Source organism: Clinocottus analis, unplaced genomic scaffold (assembly GCF_023055335.1).
Source record: "Clinocottus analis isolate CAN_PGR_092001 unplaced genomic scaffold, fCliAna1.0.p SCAF_2, whole genome shotgun sequence".
NCBI classification, from domain to species: Eukaryota; Metazoa; Chordata; class Actinopteri; order Perciformes; family Cottidae; genus Clinocottus; species Clinocottus analis.
The window spans coordinates 22,117,937-22,138,963 of NW_027175931.1; the positions used below are offsets into that span (position 1 = coordinate 22,117,937).

Below are 21,027 nucleotides of genomic sequence, written 5' to 3' on the forward strand. Positions count from 1 at the left end.
AGATGGGAGCTATTTGATGAATTATCTCACGTTAATATCATCCAAAATCCGCCAACTGGAGTCCACTCCAACGGTTTCTCCTATGTAGCACACTGACAAGAGAAAGTGCCTTTCTCAAGATGTTGTTGATACTGCAGTGATTCAGCAGAAAACACACAAAATGGCCGAGCTTTTTGCAGCAGTTTGAAATGATAGTATTCAAGGAGAATAAGTAAATTAGATAAATATGGATTTCTCTTCTTGCCTCATTTGGTGAGCACTGATGGATGGAGGATGCCCCTATACAGTAGCCTTCAGAGATACATAACCGAATAAATAATAAACTACAAACATGACAGGGCGTTATGGGATGTACTTAATTGGCAGAAAGCATAGATGTGAAATTGCAATGCAGTTTTTTTTCCATTTGCATTCATCTCCAAATGAAACTTCATGGTTTTCTAATATATTTGCACATGCCATCATTTCCATGGTCTTTTCCACCAGCGGAGGGAGCCAAATGCTGTCAGGGGAGACAAACAGTAATATACGGTGGAAATTATAAATGACATCACTCTCAATAATGTCCTGGTATCTAGATCAGTCAAACACTGCTGTTAAACTACATCAACACGGCTCTTTTAGAGTAACATTTCTGTTTTTCTTTTCTCCTTGTAAGAAATCTTTATCAGCTTCCCCTTCCAGCCCATTTCCACAAATTATCAGCCAAACATATTCACTTCCTGTTTGGCTCCCAGTGCATGCTGGTCCATGCATCTGGCCTCAGGAAGCAGCACTAAAATGGAGGAGACAGTCTCCAGCACTTCACAATCGTGTCTCTTCATGGCGTGGTGCCATCACTCTCTCTGCCTGTTTCCATCCCGGTCCGATAGTGACAAATGTTTGTTGTGAAAGCTGATGAAGCAGAACCTCGAGAATTTGGTGACAATTTAGAAGTGTGAGGTAATGTAACTTGTGCAAACATACTGTAAGAGCCTGAAATGGTCAGTCCACCTTCAATCTGCGCCCTCGTTGTCACAGCTGGATGAGAGGGAGGCAACAAACCCAGACGTGTCTTCAGCTTCTACAAACCATGCGGCACTCCCACGGTGCATCACAATGCCTTTAATGGCAAGAATGATAATAAGCTTCATTGATAAAACACAAATGACCTCATCTTGTAAAGCTTTTAAGAAACAGTTCCCGTAGTCCACTGAAGCGTGTCACACACAGGAGAGCCATTCTGTTTATTTCTCTGAATTACGAGTAGAAGTCTCTGCAATTTGGAGGCATGAACAGTGTTTGAAATGTAGCCTACTGAGAGAAAAAAGTAAACAGACCCTGTTTGTTTGTGGGTTTCAAAACCGATTAAAACCAGATCACAATGCGCTTTTCGCTATTAGACAAGTAAATAAAAAGATGTCAAATAAACACGTTCGGCTCAGAATGCAAGGATCAGAATGCATGTTTTATATGAGAGCAAATTAAGCAGCTAATGCACCAGACTTATAGACACTGATGTTATTTCTCTCCATCACGACTAATTTATACATATATACATATATGTATATTCCAGCAGAAAGAGGAAGGGTCACTCCTGCAGCTCTGTGCTGGTTGTTGGTGAGGTAGAAATCAAAACATTAGCTGAGATGGCTTCTCTATTCGCCCACCACAAAGCCGCTTAAGTGGCTGACTCGCCTTCCGCTTGGCTCCTTGCAGGAAGCAGAACTGCAGAGATATTTCGTCCTTTCACGAAAACTCAAAATGATAATAATTAATTGAAAAGCAGCCTTTTGTCATTTCCAAATTCTTGCCAGCTGTGAGTGTCCTGGACTTGCATCGTAGGGAACGCAGAGAGAACATGCAGATTGCGGTACATTGATGCAATGCACATGATAAAGTTGTTACAGGTGGAGGTGAGACTTAAACTGCAAGCATTTTAAACATGTACATTTAGACCTGGACTCAATAAAAACCCTACAGGAGGCCATGTGTCACATACATGAAATGCAATTCATAATCCAGTCTTTAGATACTATTTCTTCAAAAAGATGATTATATTATATTATATTTTATACCTGCTAGATCTATTGTCACAGCTGAGCATCTGACCTTTAAACTCTTGTTTTTTGCTTGTAGATGTTGAGGATTACATTTTTTTTAGTTGGTCTATTTTTTTCATTCAATTTGAGAGAAACTAGAAGAATTGTTGAGAAGCTATGATCATACATAAAATATGAAGAAGAAACTTTGATTTGGTGCCACAAGACCCTATAGGAATATATAATTTACATGTATTATTATCAGGGTGAGCATACTGTGTGTGGAAGAACAGCCAAATGTGTTTAATGCACAGCAGCACAATAGTTATGATGATCCGCCCCACACAGCTGAGATAGACAGTTAGTAAACACGGCTTTCAAATTAAAAGTATGCAGTTGGAGCTAATTTCAGCTATACACTAGATACATGTCGACATGTACTTTGGGTGAATAGAGTATTTTGTTTTCAACGACAGGTGACATTGGGCAGAAAACTGGTGCTACACTGCAGTGTTGCTCATCTGGCCACATTTCAATCAATGATGTCACAACAGGTGTTTTCCATCAGCTGGAAACATGGTGACTTAACTCATTTAGTTGTGGCCAGCAGTTGTAAAAGTAAAAACACAGCTGGCCCGCGGCTCGGACTGACGGGTAAAGTGATTAGAAACAAAGTTGCCACTCCATTTTTCAAGGAATTGTATTTCCTCGCCTGCATTGAGCATTAATGCGTCACACGGCCACAAGTAAGGATACAAGAAGACTGATTAAGTGTATGTACTGTCAATGCATTCATATAATGGTGAAACAATACCAATTCATCGTTTACACTGTTTGTGGATGCTCCATGCGTTGCGTATTGGATTGGTGTGGTTGACGGTAATGCTCGGACCTACAAACCTCCACACAAAAAATCATATGACGTCCCGGAGGTTTTGCCTAATAATTCAACGGAACCGTTCCATTTAATAAATATTATTATTATTTTGATAGTCTGTAGCAGAAGTAGTTTAGTTTAGTTGTTCCCTAACTTGACTAACTTGACAACGCTGATGGAGCCAAATGCGCGTAAAAGTTGTCCACTCCTCCTCCTCGTGCGTGAGGCTCATTTGGCTCCAGATATAAACACAGAGCTGCTCTCTGTCCGCGCTGCGCTCCTCAGTCTCTTCACAACCAGCAGGCAGTTTGCTCCAGCAGGTCGAAAAACAGCAACAACAACAAAAAAACACCCTAAAAAAGCAGAAGGGGACGATCTCTGGCATTTCCCCCAGGATGGAGGTAACAACTCTATGACTCTGAGTCTAGTTTTCTCTTCTAGCCTGTACTTTCTGGCCACTTGAGCAGATGTTTTTTTTTTTTTTTTTACATTTAATGTGGTTTTGTGCAGCCATGTGTGGTTGTAATTAAAACATTACATCATAGGAGTTCAGTAGTACTGTGTAGTGTTTTTTAATATGTGTATTTATTGTGGTATTATTTTTCTTTCAAATAACTAGGGCCTGTCTGTGCAACCATTTAACAAATAATAATATTGCATTTGTGTCAGTATCTTACACCTATAAAGTACTACGCATGTGTAGTTGGCTATGCATTACTATATTCTATCTTTACAGCACTTAACTCTGATATTATATGTGATAACATGTTTTACTTATATCAACATATTATGTGCAAAGATGACTTGTTCTCTTTGCTGAGGGTGGAGTTGTTCTGTTATCAACACATACAAACACACCTCAGCGTAAACATGTATGGTTGAGCGTCCGGCTGATGGGGTTTAAAAGTAGGGTTTGTGGTCACGACTTCCTTCCAAAGAACCAGAGAGGAGAGAAAAGGAGCTGACCGAACGTCTGTCTCGAGCCAGTGTTGAATGTGCTCTGTGATGAATGTGTTAATTACATTTCGTCTTCACTGTAAGTCTCCATTTAAGCCTTAACATGTCCCACCCATCGTACCCACAGCTGACAAACCATGCCTTCTCTTCTCAAACCGCCCTTCACCCTCTTAAACTGGGTGTTCTTCTTCATGGAAGTCCATTTTTGCATGCAGGGGGTTTGGTCACTGGTTTGTGGCCTCCTTCCTGCAAAACAAGCTGTTCCCTCTGACTTTTAACATCTCTCTCAAGTATTTAATGTCATGTGGCAAACAGAAAGAGAAACGCCCTTTTTTTTCTTCTCCCCACCAGCATGTGACGGAGCCCATTAGTAATCTGCCACAGAACTACTCTCCCGTACCACCCAACGCTCGGACTCCGATATGCTTTAGTTCACCTTGGATCTAAAAACCTTTCTTCCTCAGACGGGGAACAGATGAAAGATAGAGCCGCCCCCACCCTCTCTATCTTTTACTAGGTAATTCTTAGGTAGTTTTTTTCCTGATAGTTACACTTTCTTTGAGATATCGCTGTTTTTGAGAGAAAAAACAAACCTGCACAAGCAAGCTGAATACTGCCATGGGAAGCAGTTTCAACTATTATCGGTGACTCTGTGTCTTTCTATAAGGAGCCTCTCAAACCCAGCAAATCAGTTTTCATATTAGTCGAGCAAATAATTTAGAGATTGATGCCAATGAGCAACACTGCAACTGAAAGCTCACTTGTTAAGTGTCTGATCTCGGTGAACAACTACCTAACCAAGGCCCGGTTATAACATTGCTCAGGGATTTCATAGATGGTCTCTCAGCTGGAATGTATTCAGAAACATATTTCTGTTGGTGTGGGGATAACGCAACACGTCCATGGCAACCACTGAAGTACAAGCTGTGGAAAACCCACTGAGTCCGGTCAGGTTCAGGTGTTTGGTGTTTCAGATGGTCCTCCGCCATGTTGGTCTGCGATCACTGGCACCAAAGCAATGCCAATGGAGTCTTGCCACATTCATGAGTCAAGTGAAATCTGTCAGCTGGTTGGGCAATGGTATGTTGCTGCTGTCAAGTATCCAATTGATGGGACTGAATTGCTTTTCAGTCACTTACTGTTTGCTTGGAATCTCAGTATAGTAAACACCCGGACACCTTTTTCCTGTTTTTCTGTATTTACCAGACGGTTCTGTTGTTTATCTGCCTTTACCCGCTGAGTCACTATGTCCACATCACTGATGAGTATTTATCAGACATCTCCATTGTGGAACTATTTCGTAAAAGCACCAGTGCTCAAGCCTACAATATGGTTACAACTGCCTCAAGCAAGCCTTAAGTAGAGTGACGCATGGAAACTTATATTTTGTGTTTCCTGTGTTGCAACGACAAACTATGAAGTGGACAAACTGGGCATTTTGTGCATTTAAGTGTGTTTGTGCATGCACCTGAGGATTTACTGCACGTGTGTGTCAGTTTGAGCTGGGGTGGGGTTAGGAGTGGAGGTTTTCCTTTGATGGAAAAAACAACGCCGCTGCTAGAGGCGTGAGTATTTGGGATTGCCTTGCCAACCATATGGTGTGCACATTTATTATGTAATCCATAGTAAAGTTAAGAGACCAATAACAGGGGAACTCAGTCTCTACCAGCCAGACGTTTGCTAATGAGTCCGTATTTTCTTTTATAACAGTAATTTACTTACTTAGTGTCCCACTATTATTATTATTATTGTTATTAGGGACTGAATAGTTCTGTGCCTACTACTTAACACTACAACTTCTTCTGGAACCACAAAAAGACTCCAGAGTCACAGTAAATAAAACATCCTTTGAAAGTGTTGTGTGGTCGTGACGCAGGGTAAAAGCTTCTGCATCTTATGTTCAGAGCCGGTCGGGACAGAACATTCTCGTGACCGATGCAGCCTGAGGTGTATATTATGCTGTGTGTTAGTTTCAGACCAGTATGAATGGTTCACTCTGTCATAAGACAGACACCGAACTGACCGTGAAGCTCAGTGGGATTTGTTTAAAGCATCGACATCAAGGAAAGGCCACAAATCTTTTCCACGCGCTCTATTTCAAGCACTCGTTACGGCTGGCTCTGTGTTGAGAGGGAGTATAAAATGTATAGATGTAATCAGATTTGATTAGTTTACACAATTAAAGTCTTGAAATTGAAACGTTTTAGAGCCATAATCTGTAGTGATGCTGCATTCAGACAAACCTTTAGCATGTCATGTGTTAAAAACTCAGATTCCACTAATACGTCCTGTTTGTTTTTTATATTTACGTTTTTTTGTTTTTTTTAACCATCCTGCAAACCCCATGAGTTTTCTCTGATTTTGTCTTTCGAGCATGTTTTCAACCTTCAATCCACATTTTAACTCCAACGTCTCAATGATTTACTGATGAAATGTCCTAATTGCAAAATCAGTTGGAAAAGGGAAGTGAAGCGCAGGAAGTGGAACGTTTCTGCAGAATATTCATATTTTCTCTGCAGTTTGTCTTCACTGTTTCACAACATATTTAGTTTCCCGGGTGATAACATTGAACTAGTTTTGAGCAAAATGAACCGTTGTTTCCACGTGAGCTGACTTCTCTTGCGTAAGCTTTGCTCATTAAAAGATATATGCACCTTTTACGACCAATCAAATGCTTCATCAAGCCTTAAAGATTCCAGATGTGCTTCTTTATAGCCGAGCGGTTGTTGTTATCTTGTACATCGGTATAATGTACTGCCATCACGAGCCTACCCGCTGCACATGAGGCAGTGTCAGCCCTGCTATCAGAGAAGAGGATGTGTCAGACTCTGCTCCTCCAGCGTGTGAGACAGAAAGATTGCCTGGCTGGGAACTACAGACGAGATAGCGAGGAGGAGAACATTGTGATCTGTGAAAGAGAAACACACTCGCACTGCTTTCAAGGAAATTATATCATGTATGGAGACTGAGGCAGTCGGCAAACAATATAGTCATGACTTTATAACTAACTACTCAATCCATACTGCCTACTCCTCAACCACCCTCTTCTAAATTTGGCATTAACCCATGCATCTTTTTTTTGGGTCGAAAGGAGTGCAAATACAATAAGTGCTGCAAGCTGCTTGTACTTTGCAACTCGAGCATTTTGTGAAATATTGATATTTGTATGGTTTTAGGCTTAGAAGGCAGGTGCACGCTGCCTGTTTGAGCATGAACATTAACTGCTGGCTAAAACTAAGGCAAATCAACATCAGAATAAAGACTCTGAATAGTAGTCTACAGTGTCTGTAGGGTGGCATGACCTGTGACCTTTGAATAGGAAAGCCAAACTAGCCGGATCATGACTTAAAGTTACTATGGGGGACCTTAACTGGATTTATGAGACAGTCGTAATGTAATACTTGTGTCTATATGAGTAAACGGGACCGTCAGGGAGAAGATCGGCTTTTCTATATAGTTATTCTTATTGCTTACGTACCATCTGTGCCACCTTGTCGGATTCAGCGCAAAATCCATCAAAATCATGCAGGTTCAGTGGCTTCTCCACGGGCCGGGGGTATAGAGCTATGTCTCGCTGCCCTGCCGGTCCCCGCTGGGAGCCGACGCCGTCACCACACCACGTTGCAGGCCCGGACCATGTCGCCGGGCCCGCTGGAGAGAAGGGAGGTACAGGAGAGCCAGAACCAGGACTGAAAGGGGCAGACTGTCAGACCCTGCTGCGGTGAAACGAGAGGTTTTCCAAAGGGATTCCAGCGCTCGCAAACACTAACGCGTCTGTCCTCCAAAACCACCAAGATCAACACAAAATGAAAGTTTCTTGTTGGAGCTTTAAGGAAACTCGGCAACATGTGTAAAAACACTCCATTGGGAGTCAAAGCCGTTGATTTAAAAAAAAATGTACGACAGTGAAAAGATGGACATTTTATGAACAAAGTGTATAACAACATGGAGATTGGTCCCTTTCAGAGAGTTTATACGTTGTATATGGCATCCTCAAGTAGCAATGTCCCTGGCCTACCATGGATAGACTGGATGCCAAGCTCTGTGGCGATGAGTCTCTGCAGGACTTGCACAATGTATTAGTGAGGAAGGTGCAGGGCTTTACTAGATGATGTCATCCCACGTCTGTTCTTCTCAGCCGCCCTCCACAACAACCATCTGATCCACTGTCCAGATGTTTTTTGTCTTTGTGATGGCTGGATCAGAGGATGAGGATACCAGAACAGAATCCCCAGCAGGCGCTTGTATCACAGTTTTCTCCCTTTACTTCGAGCATGTGGTGGATGTCCTGTCTGCTGTGAGCTGTTTACATTTGTTGATATCTTTTCTTACTCACCATTCACTCTCTCAGAAACCCCGCCTTCTCATTGCGCAACAGATCAGACTATCTTAGGCAGGCTGTAGTTATCGCATTGAAATATCACGGTGCATTCCTCTGTCATCGGTTCTCATATCTTCGTAATTTGCCAGTCAAATTGCAGAACATATCTCCAAAGCCTCTTGGGGTCTTGACTCATTTGTTGTTGCACTTCTCACATAAAGGAAAAATGAATATTTCCGTCTTTGGAATTATGACTTTGTCAGCAGCTTTCTGTTCCCAGGTCATCTGGATGTATTTTCCCTCTCTCTGGATGCTTATTTTTTTATTACATATTTGTTCCCCGACTCGACAGCACTGGACTGTCTGCCGCACCGCCCATTTTTTTTTAGGCAGGGGCAGCAATGTCTCATATAGATGAGGGTGTCTATTTACCTCACCGCTCTGATTGAGGGCCTTTCCTGTGTACTTCTACGCACGCACAACACATGCGAAAACACACAAACACAGTGCCAGCGAGGGCAGCGGAAAAGTGAGACAGTCAGATGAGGTTCGGTCCAAAAGCACATCATGTTTTCCTGGAACGGCAGCGAGTGAGAAGGTGCTTTTTCTGCTCTCTTACCACTTAACAAGTGCAGCAGAAGGGAGCTGCCCACTACGGTGGTTTTTACTCCCGGGAGAACACGCTGACTTGTCAAAACAAAAGTCTGCAGACTCAAACTAAAGCCATTACGCCAGGTGAAAGTGCTTGCTCAACAGCTGCACTTTGGTACGCTTTATTTATCTTAGTTTTCACAGATTTCCTCACTGCTGGCGAGCTTATGAGGATTAAGAGTTCCTCGAGAAGGGTTAATGATCCGGAGCCAGACGTCGTCCTCGTCAGCTCCACGGCGGATTACATTGACCTGTTGCTCTCTGCCCAGCACTGTTGCATCAAACAGATATGTTAGAGACCGCTACCATGTGCTTCTTCTTCTCCCTTCTGCCTCTGGAAATAGGAATAAGGGGAACAATGGCAGGCTTCATGTGATCTGTTTGTCTCAGTGTTATATCTCCACATTTTCCGGTTATTCAAGTAAACCTCGTGTCTCCGTCTGCTGGTTGGGATACACCTTTAAGTTTGCTCAGGATGCACACGCGTTTCACTCTGTTTCACATTACTCCTGGAAACAACACCTGAAAAGAAGTCTTTCAGCCATATTGGAAATCAACAGTTCAGGTTTTTTTGTTTTATTTGAGCACAAATGGCAGAAAATGACATCTTTAACTTAACGATTTTGTTCTTATTTCTCGTTGTGTCAGATCTTTTGACACTTCTTGTCGATTTTCTTCAAAGCCTCCTTATTTTCGTGACATCGGTGGGGAAGATGCCTGCACTGCTTTCTGCCACAGTGACCTTTTTGAAACTTATCTCATACAACAATTGGTATAATATGCCACCCCCACAGGGCCACCGCAGGTCGGCCACTCTGCAGCTCCACTGTATTGCTCAAAGGCAGGCCTGTCCTGCAATACATCTGTGAATGAACCACATCATATTTTCCCAACTGAAGCAGGGATTCAAACTAGCACATTTTTTTTAAATAAGCAGTTTTTCAAGTTGCCAGTTTTCCACCAAGCTTAAATTTCCCTTTTTTTTGTCATTCTATTAAATGATGGAAAGCTCCTGATTATTCAAAGTATAAATGTTTTTGAGAACAGTCCACTTGGTCTGTACTATAGGTGTAACTGTAAAGCAAGCAACAGCTGAAGGATCCGTTTCCATGGAGTTCAGAAAAAGCTAGATTTTTTTTACCGTCGACACAGGCCCAATTTTGGAAAACTTCAATCACATGGGGAAGGCACTGCTTTAAGAAGCTTTTTTTTTCTTCTCTTCTCTCTAGTAGTTCCTTGTTTAGACATGCTCAATTTCTCTGTATGCTAGATTACAGTATGTTTCAGATGTGGTCCATCATATCCAGGGACTCTTAGGAGCTGAGGGGTTACAGAGCAGAGCTGTGATCCAGGCGGCCTGCACAGCTCTGGGGCTTTTTCCCAGGCCTCAAGGCCCAGAAATAGAGCTTGCCCTGCTCTCTCCTGCAGTGAACCAAAGTTTCCCACTCTTCTACAGAGCTTGAGGTCCCAGCTGAGTTAAACATGTGCAATACTGATAACCAGCCGAAGGCCTTGTATGGCTCATTGCAATAATGTCTCTTTTGTCATCTCAGGGAAATGGTTCCCGAAATCATTAAATATCATTTGAGTATTCCATTATACAGTATCTAAAAATGATGTATTCCTTCTACTTTTTTTATACTATTTTCTATTCTATTAAATTATATATCATATTTCTTTAAATAGTTTCAAAAAGTTGAAACCAGGATTTGTGTTTTCTTCACCCAAAACACCGAAACAGCATTTTAAACACACAAGGCCCGGCTTCCATTTGCCTGCACTGTTGTGACTCTGAAGGAACATTTGATTTATTTAATTTTGTTTTACTCTGGAAAGAGTTAAAAAATTGGAGGTTACAAAATAATGGTGCGGTGGGTGAGTGGTCCCATGCTGATTACTATTTATCGCGGACAAGAAAGGAGAACTCAGGAAAAGGGTTGGGATGTGGATTAGGACACAGAGAAGCGTCAACAGAGGCACTGCGGGGCTGACTGATGCTGTAATACGTTTTGGGTGGAGGGAGCAAGGTGGTGAGGTCATGCGGAGAACAAGGGGGAGAAGGAAAACAAAGCGTGTGATTAACATGTGGAATGTGTGTATCCGTGAAGCCTGAGAGATCCATGGACTCCGACCCAAACTGTGCAGGGAGAGAGGGAGGGAACCGAGAGTGCACACGCCCAGGAAACGTGACGTGAGCTTTTTAGTGGCCAATTAACGTGGGACGGAAATGAGATGTGGCATCAAAGCCAGAAAGGAAAAGGGCGGAGCCCCCCAAGCAGTGACCGTACAATGCAAATCACAGCAACATGATGCATGAGAATCTGAACACTCGTGACACATCTCGGGCTTCTGCCGGGTCGCGAACCAAAAATGCCGAGACCCAAATACTTGCCGCAAAAAACGAGTTCTTTTCAAGGCTCCCCCGTTCATGCCCATGACAGCCTGCAGCCGTCAACCGACTTATCAGTCAGGCCAGAGATATGTGGAGCGAGTCAATGGGCATGAAAGGGAAGCGTGGAGGAGGGAAGTTTAGCAATCAGCTAGGGAATAGTGGGAGAGACGGAAAGTAAAGGGGCCGAGAAGTGATAAGGCTTCAAGGACGGGTCCCTGCTGTCACAGGCTGCGGTGTGATGCTAAACAGCTGTGGGCAGAGAGAGAGGCTCACTTCCTGTGTCCAAACCCACAGAAAAACACTCTCGTCAGAGAAGAGATGAGTTTCTCTAAGGACAGCACTCTGGAGGAGTCTGCATGTTCACGCTCTTGTGTTTTTCTCCTGCATCGAAGAGGGAAGTGAGACTCTTTGTTCTTTGTCTTCGAACATGGTGTTGTTCAGCTGCAACATGTCTCAGCACATTACATGCTCAAAGAGGCTCTGCACACGTAAACATGTTTTTTTATGACTGTACTTTAAGGAGTTAATATTGACATTTCTAACCAAAGTTATCAACATTTGCATTTTTATGAGTTGAAATGTCTCAATGCGTCATCTACTGTTTTTAAATCATTGCCAGGCCAATCTTAAAATATGGTCGACTGTTTTGGACTTGTCTACACCATATTTATGTTTATTAAAAATAATGTTAATGCTGTCTCATCAGTTACTGAGCAACTCCTGTTTCAAACACCAAGTCTTGTATTTTTTTGCATTTTTCAGTATTATGCAATGTCGAGAGTTGGGCTCAGAGTTAAGGATGAACTTACACTTTAAGAGAGTGTATTGTTTTTGTTTTTTACCTTTTTTTTGATCAGTAAGTCAATGCCCAAAAAGCGGTTGTTGTGCCTTGTCTTACAACACAAAGGCATGCCATGCAAATATTCCTAACATTCATTAAAACTGGCATTTGTTTGTAAGTTTTACGCTTTACTCTCGACTCATAGGAATTATGTCAAAAGATAAAGTATATGATTGAATGTCTTTCTGTTCCAATAGGATTCTCCATCCAAACCATCTGTGGCTGAGCTCGCTGGAAGGTTTAAAGGTCACATTCTAACAATGCCCGGCTCAAATGACGAGGTACTTTATTTATGTCTTATGTCACAGCATCCATGCAAAAACATAAAAAAGTATGCTGCCCTAAAGGTTAAATAGAGTAGTTGGTGAATGCATGTGGACCGCTTGTGACGACAGATTTTATTTATTTTATTTCCTCCTCCTTTTTTGTTTATAGTTGCCATTTCAAAGAAGACATCCATGTTCCCTAAAGTTGCAGAACCAAAAAGGTGATAATGAATCAGATGTAAGTCATTTTCTTACTTCACTGACCCATCTGTTACTAATGTGTCTTCTGGATACACAAAGAAAGTCGGCTTGGATTTGTTTACTTTACGATTGCACTGCAAACTCACAATTTCAACACGGTCGACGGACTACTGTTGCCCAATGGACAAGTTATCTATTTTTTCTTGTTCTGATCAAACATTGGGAAAGCGCTGCTGCCGGTCTAAATGGGGGTGGTGGTGATTTTGCGCATTTGTCTTTTTATTCATTCTGATCTCTCTTGCAGAAAACCATTGTCTCACCAAATCCCTGTAACATCAAGATGAAGAACTCCTCCTTCATTGAGAAACTCCAGGTAGATGCATCATTCAACATGTAGATATTTCCTGAGGGAAATAGGAAAGAAAACCAAAGCTGGCCTCACCAATGATGTGTTATCACAGGCAGGAGTAGTCGGCAGTGTGTGTGTGTGTGTCATTACTGCCATCCACTGTTCAGATGGCACTGGTGCCTGAGCTGTGAGCTGAGGGGGGAAAAAGGGAAGGGCTTGTCCCGGAGGCCACAATCGGCTCAGATTAATGAGCTAATGGGATCACGGGCCACCCAGCCTCGTACAAACCCGCCACCATCATTCCTTTAGTTAGCGATTCACACGGTGGGCAGCCATGGGACAAAAGGGCTGCCGCTTCTCCCTCTTCCTCTTCTCCCCAGTGCAGGTAGGATACGCTGCTCTAAACTTAAATCGAGGTTTGGAGACTAACTCCAGATCTTATGTTCCAAGACTGAATATGACGGGTGTTGTTTATGACGCGTCAAGTACAATTTTAAGCCGTGCTTCTAGCAGTCGAGTTTTCAAAGAGCTGTGTTCTTTCTCAAATGTGCCGTTTAGAGACATTTAATGAAAGCTATTGTTTGTCAATGAAGTTGTATTCAGATCATAGTGTCTCGGCTTCAGGATCTTCCTTTCCCACTGCAGGCCAATCTTGCCCTGTCGCCCACTGCTCTGCTGCCTTCACCCAACAAGAGTCCTGAGGTGAAGCTCCAGCCAGCCCCGTTGTCCCCGACCTCCCCCGGCAGCCCGCAGAGTCCCCTGAGCCCCACCCTGCGGCCCTCGCATCCATCCAGTGAAGAAGAGGAGGCCGTCAGCTTCGACAGCCCTCCCGAAGGCGCACCGCTATTGAGCGTCAACAAGGTAAGCGTATGGACACACACAAAGCTGCATATTGGATCGTCCAATGGAACAAATAGATCAGAGTTATTTTTTACTATCTTCTTATGTTGCAGAGGGACTAGTTTTGTGGTATTACTGTAGGCATCGCGTTGAAGAAGCTCCTAGCTCATGGTATTTCTTTTTTTTTTTCTGCATGCAAGTCATTTGTAAGCATTGTTTAGTAGTCGGTACAGGTGTGTTTCTCATGTTTGCATAGGTTTGTGCACACATTCTGAGTCAGTAAATGACAAACAGGAGCTACTCTCACATTGAGGCCCCCTGACATGTTTCTCACACTTTTCGTGGACTGAGCTGTGACGTCATGACCGGACACATGGTTCCTGTCCCCGTTGACGTGTTTCTCAGCAGGCGTTCTGCATCTCCTGTTTAAGCAGGCCTTGGATAAGCCGGAGCAAGATACCCCTGCACTGCATGAGTGCCGCTGCAAGGGCGATTGAAGACGTAATCCCCTTAGCCTAGTTAGAGTCCAGAGGTAGCATTTTGTGCAGCGCTCGCACGCATTTGCTAAGACTTGGAACAGGGAATAATTCGATGGCACGAAATAATTGACACTGAATATGCATTCGTAGCTGTCTTGTATAGCTCAGTTTTTCTAAATTTAAATTGGTTGAATGATTTTTTTAAATTTTAATTTTGATCTATATTTTCTGGTATTTTCCCCACAGACTCGTGCGCGACTATCATTTAAAAGACGCCCGCCCACACGACAGCACAGGAGGTCTGCTGGAGAGGAGGCAGGCGGTTTTAGCAGTGCTCTGTCCCCAAGTGAACTGTACAGCACAAAAGAAAATGGAGACACGGACCAGGTTTTTGAATACGGACAGTCGGCAAGTCTGAAAGAAACAGAGGAGAAGGACAGGGACTGTGACCAAACAGAGGATGGGGTAGCTGAATGTGACCCAGACTTCAGGGGAAATCCGGGGGTGGAGCAGGAAGCAGAACAAGCCCATAACATGGAGGCTTTGGAGGAGGAACAGCAGCCTTCAGCACCTTGCCCGGCCAAGCCGATACAGGGCAATGTTAAGGGGAAGGAGGAGATGCTCCTGGAGAAGCACCCAGGAGGAAATGACATGGTGTGAACTGTGAATGTTTACTGAATATTATATATATATATATATATATATATATATATATATATATATATATATATATATATATATATATATATATATATATATATATATATATATATATATATAACTGAATAAGTTATTCAGTGCTTTGATTACAAGAACTCTTTAAATACTCCTCAGAAAAAGTTAATCTGTTGTCAATTTCTTGGTACCTGCTCTTTTTAGTCCCTCTGTCGCCCTCTCCTGGCCGTCTACAGAACAGGTCTATAAACACTGGAGAGTTATGAGAAGCAGCTGTTTTCTGCACATGGAAATAGACCTCAAAGTTGATACTGTATTCATTATCAGGAAAATGTGTTTCATTTTTTCAAGTCTGCATAGCCAGACTCCTGTTTGCATTTTTTTCATTAGCAAATGTGCATGGAGTGCAATTCCATGTCAGAAGTATGTCATTTACACAGGACTTTGGAAATACTGAATGCTGGGTTAGCAAAATATTTTTAGACTATATTTAGCAGATATTTCAAATGTTCTTACATCGATGGGAATGCTCATATCAAGTCCCTATCACTTTAGGTTGAAATTATGTACTTTACTTCTAGTTATCGTTTGATGTCGGTCTAATTCTGTTTTATTTTGTACTGTGCAAAATATCTAAATCGCAATGTTACTGTGGAGTGGCTCGGATTCTCATCAATTATGCACAGAACTGTTAAGACAATAAACAGCTTCCTTCTTTCATAAAAACGTTGACATTGTATGTGTATGGTCAACGATTTGTTAAGTTTTAAAAATCATTATGATACTAAATGATTCTGGTGGGCCAGCCAGTTCATGCTGAGTCTCCTGACACAATAACTAGACAGTCTTCAGCCAGATGAGGTCCAAAGATGTAGATTACAGTTGCAGATAACAAGTGATGGTTCTGCCAAAACAGAGATTTGAAAGCCTGCGCACACCCGGAACCCTCACACGCGTCCTCAAATGACTTTCCCTCAAGCCCTCTTCTCTTCTCAGGGTTGTATCTGTGTGCACAAACCGGTAGTTTGAAACGGTGCTTGATAACCAGTTCTATTGCGTCTGTTAAGGTAAGACAAATTACACCATGATCATTCTTATTAGGCTGAGGCACATCACTTTCCATCATAGGCTCTGCCCATTTTTTTTTTTATCCGAACAGTTTAATCAGAAGAACTGGATGTAACTGTGAAGCAAGGGGACATTAAACACATCAAACGATTTTAAAGGAATTTCAGTATTTACATAATCTAATTTCGTTCTGCTCTTTTAAGGACAAAATGTGCCTGGCTGTTCCTGAGTGTACTTTTAGCATTTAGTATTAAAACAAACAAAACAATTGTTCTCTTTTGTCGACCTCTATTGGTGACATTTAGTATTGTAGCAATTGCACTAAGGGTAAAGTGCATCTCTGTCCCGATGCAATTTTGTATTTTACCCAAAATGTGCAATTTAACTGAAGTGTATCTCATTTAAAAAACTGAACTGTGAGTTATTTACCCACAAGCCCAAGTCGTATGTTGACTTATGTCTTTAAAAAAATGTTTGAACTGTTTTATAGGATAGCAGCACGTGAGAGCAGGTGCACTATAGACATATCCCTGACTGTAAACGGTATACGACTTTCCTGTTTAATTGAACTAACAAGTATGGACGGTTTATAGTATGGACTGATGTAATTACCCTAATATAATAAATAATTCATCAGAGACATCTTGACTGAGGACTTGCATTTGACAAATTGGCAACAGCAGTACAACATTCTCCAAAAGGCATTTTGACCCATCATCCGTCAGCTAATATTTGCTTATGTAAATAATCATAACTCCTCGAGGAAACATGATCACGTGCATATTAAACACACACACACACATGTTGAAGACGAACTGGTGTCTCCACGCAGCTCCCGTTATCTTTCCTTCATAACTTAAAAGTGACAGACTGGTTATGAATCATAGTCCCTACATTCCTTTGCATGTCGGGTGTGTGTCATATCGTCCTGGAACTGTGAATGTTTCCTCCCTCCTCGTTTCTTCACGTTGTAAACGCCTTCCGACGTCAGCTGCACCGACACTTGAAGGAGCTCACCTGGCTGCGGGAGGACGAGCAACAAGAGAAGGAGACACGAATGTTCTCGTCTGGGGAAAAACAACAATAACTTTGAACAATGTGAACTCGCGACTTGTTTTTTTGAGTAATTGTTGGCTCTTTTTTTGTTGTTGTTCACCGCACCTGTGACGTTTACAGTGCGCTTTCTTTCGAGCCACTTCCGGGTTAGAACTTTAACCAGGATTACACAATTCCTATTTGGCACTGGGAGTTGAAAGCAAACCAGCATGGAGATGGAGATGGAGGTAATCAGGAGGAATGGGAACGATGAGGCAGCATGTTCTTGTAATGAACTGGTGAGTTACTAATGGGGCAAACAATAGCTCCTTTTAAACCTGCTGGATTCTTATAAGAATGATAAAAAACAGTTGTAGTAGTGGTGGTGGTATTAATTGCAGTAGTAGGAATATACTGTATTAATAAATGTATATACCATATTGCTATTTTTATTTACTGTTTATTTACTATAATGGCACATGTCATATATCATAATTTTGCACACATTCTTTCTTCTTTTCCCATTAATTGGCTACTCCTAGGTGACAGCAGAGAATGGGGCTAGTGATGCAACAGAGAAATACGGCTTGCTTTCTAACGAGGTGAGCTTCCATCAAAGCTTGTGCTACTCTGTTCAGATTTACAGTCTATGTAAGATATTAGAATATCACACGTATTCAGTTTAGTTTTTATTTTCCATTTCTGTGTGAAGTAAAAAGCAGCACTCAAGTCACTACTCAGCACTTCTGGATGTGAATGAATCAACACATTGTCCCCTAGATGACTTATTCCATTTTTACTTAAGAGAGGGAAGTAACATGTATGTGGTGTCTATTTGTCAGAATACCAGGAATAATGGGGAGACGGTTCCCTCTGACCATGCAACAGAAGCTCAAAGGACTATGGTAAATACGTTCACTCTAAAAGAGGTATAGAGACTCTTAACACATACACGTTGTGCTTCTGGGGCTTTTCCTTCTCCACCTGGAGTAAAGGAAGTATAACTTTTCTGTTCTGTGACGCTTTTAGATTACCTCCATGTGCAGGAAAAGCAATGTCAAGCTCTGCCTGATCGTCGTCTTCATCTTCATCTTTATCTGTGCTGTGATTGGGGTTTCGCTGGCCGTGTGCGCAGGTGAGGTCGCATGATGAGTGTTAGATGATGCTGTATTTATTACTTATTGAATGTCTGCGTAATAAAAGTGAAAAGTCAGGTAAGAATTTCGAAGTTTGTTGAAATACTTTGAGCTGTGCAAAGGCAAGTGATCGTAGCAAAGAGTGCCAATGTTGCACTTTCATGTCCAATGTGTAAGTATTTTAAACTGCTCGTGCAAGAACAAGTATAAAAACAATTGAAAGCTGATGATGACATTATGTTATGTTGTTGGTGCAGATTCTTTGACCAATTTCTTCTTCGAGCAGCGATCCATGAGGACGCCGATGAGTACTTTGACAGTTCATCGTTTAAAGTTCCTCGGTCGTTCAACGGCAGCTTCCGACTGCCCAATCACACCTTCACAGAAGAACTTTTCACCCTTTCATCCAATGAAAGCAAAGCACTCACTGCTGACCTTCAAGAAAAGGTTCGTACCAGTTATGAGCTGCATTTTAAATAATGTGCTTAAATGATTGTATTCATAACTTTATAACTTTTGAAATACCCTGAGTGGTCAGTAGCCCCGATTAGTCCTTTATTTTGCTAATGCATCAGTTAATCATTTGTAATAGTCTCAGTGTATAGTATGCTATTAAGGCAAGGCACTGCCATTTTCTTTATGGTAAATAGCACATTCATTATAAGTAATATTAATATGTTTTACATTAAAAACATACCTTAACAAATAATGTACAGAAGAATATGATAAATAACAGAAGGTAATGCAACAACACATAACTGAAAAAGCTGTAAAGCTGTATTTCCTTCCAATGCCAATTCAATACAAGTTTTACAAAGAGTTACTCTGGGTTTAACTTCAACCCTGTAGTCACATTTCATACTCTAGGCTTATTTATTGTTGTTTTTAGTGAGAGAGCTGCATAGGATGTATAGTATATAAATGTAACTTCTATCACTTTCGAGTAAAACAACTTCTAAACTGAGACAATAATTCTATAAGCGTCGCAAAACAAAATCCTGCTCATAGCTGCGTTACTGCAAGCCCCGTAAAGTGAAAGTACTTTAGTATCGGCCTAATCTTATTGTTTGCCTCTGCGTGTTTGTTCCTGCCCCACCCAGCTGGCTGACCTCTACAGATCCTCCCCTGCTCTGGGACGATACTTCTTTGGAGCAGAGATAAATGCTTTTAGGTGAACAAGCGTATGCAGTGTTTATGAACTACATTCTTTGTTTCGCCTCTGCTACGTGATAGTTGTGCAAACTTCTGTTTTTCCTCTCCCCGCAGGAATGGCTCGGTAATCGCTGACTACCAGCTGACGTTTCTCATGCCTGAAGAGCAGCAGGATCAGCTGAGAAACATAACCCTGAGCAGGGAGATGGTGTTGAACGTGTTCAGACAATTCCTCTACGACCAAGAGGCGGACGAGTCGGGGCCGATGTACGTTGATCCAGTTTCCCTCAACATGTTTTTAAGACACTAGGAAAACTGGTGTATCTTGCTTCTGTTGTTTCCTTCTCACACTGAAGTGAGACACTCATACAGTGAGGGGCGGGGGGGGGGGGGGGGGGGTTTGCATCAGACGTCTGTGTGATCTTCCCACGAGTCTGCAGAAATGTTGCATTGTGATGCATTTCTACCACAGGAAACCACAAGGCCACAGCCACTAGAGGTCATATGGGTGATCTCAATGTGTGTTCTGTTTAATAAGCATTTAGGATTGTTCTTAATTCAATCAATCAACTATGTACTGTCAAACCAGAGAATGTCGACATAAACAAGCGTTTTGTCAAGTGTATGAAAGACATTTTTCCTGATTGCATTTGAGACTTTTTTTTTACTATGCCTTGTTTAACTGCAACTGCACGTCAGGGCTGTAATTATTTATATTTATTTCCTAACTGTCACTGTCATTTCGGCATGATCATTTTTACAAAACCTGTGCCTGAAGTACAATTGTTTATATTTGCATGTCTTTGCCATTATTTCGCACCACCAGACATCATTTGCAAACCAAAACTGTGGGACACTCTTCAAACATTTGGCTATAGAGCAACACACGCTGTCGAGAACTGTGCAAGAAAATAAGGAATCATTTAGTCAGTGAAGGCTACGCATGGCCATAACAACTGCTGTATTTGAAATGCTCTTTGTAAAAGAAGAAAAAGTGCACGTAAAACATGCTAGTTATAATTTCCTTTGTTTGATTTTGCTTTGTCTCTCTGGATGTTGCATTTAATCACACCAGTGACATTTGACTTGTGCAGAGCTGTGTGTCAGTACATGAGCTCACAGTCTGTTTCCTGGCAGTGGTCATGTCAACACATCACTCTTCCAGAATTAAAGCTGTCAATAATGTTTGTGGCAATGTATCTGGTCACAGACAGACCTTCTTCACATGCACTTTGGTTATTATAGGTTTCCCCTCAGCTGGTTGGGCTCTGTGCAAAGCTCCATGGAAAGAGCTTAGGTTTGAGGTGACTGAGAAACTAATGACATGTTTTTTCTCTCTTCATTTTTATGGTAAGAACTCACCTGGTAAAGGTTCGATTAAAACACAACGGACTCAATACAAAAAAATATATCTAGATACAAGTAGAAAGTTGACATTTATATTTGAATATCCATGTTGGGGTTTTGAATAGCAATACCTTATCATTCAGACAGCAGTGCACATAATCGATTTAGCCCCACAGAGAACTAGCTAAGATAATAGTTGCTGTTCTGAAAAGGCACACTTAGAATTTAAAACTATTACTGTGCATGACATACATCCTAAATAGTATTGTATGCAGAATGAGATATTGAGCATGTTGTTCCCTGTTCCTGATGCAGTGTGTACACGTGCAGTTCTCGAACGTCCTGACTGCATGACAGTCACATGCTGGTCAAAAGGTCAAGTGTAAACAGCAGCAGTGTATCGGTGGAATCCAAGAGAG

At 41.9% G+C, this 21,027-nt stretch overlaps 2 protein-coding genes across 2 annotated transcripts; both read left to right on the plus strand.

Moving 5' to 3' along the window:
- The first annotated feature begins 3,083 nt into the window (after window positions 1–3,083).
- On the plus strand, window positions 3,084–14,855 carry zgc:153184 (uncharacterized protein LOC751652 homolog). Its single transcript, XM_068585461.1, is given in 9 exon segments — window positions 3,084–3,122; window positions 3,124–3,153; window positions 3,155–3,235; window positions 3,237–3,299; window positions 12,258–12,341; window positions 12,496–12,564; window positions 12,832–12,900; window positions 13,522–13,737; window positions 14,442–14,855. Coding segments are annotated over 9 exon segments (1,065 nt in total).
- A 2,143-nt stretch (window positions 14,856–16,998) lies between these two features.
- Window positions 16,999–19,571, plus strand: LOC137790997 (TPA-induced transmembrane protein homolog). The gene is made up of 7 exons (XM_068585667.1): window positions 16,999–17,272; window positions 17,516–17,575; window positions 17,816–17,878; window positions 18,003–18,108; window positions 18,396–18,556; window positions 19,210–19,280; window positions 19,376–19,571. The coding sequence occupies exons 1-7, from the start codon at window positions 17,204–17,206 to the stop codon at window positions 19,569–19,571; spliced, it is 726 nt and encodes a 241-aa protein (XP_068441768.1). The 5' UTR covers window positions 16,999–17,203.
- Window positions 19,572–21,027: the final 1,456 nt, after the last annotated feature.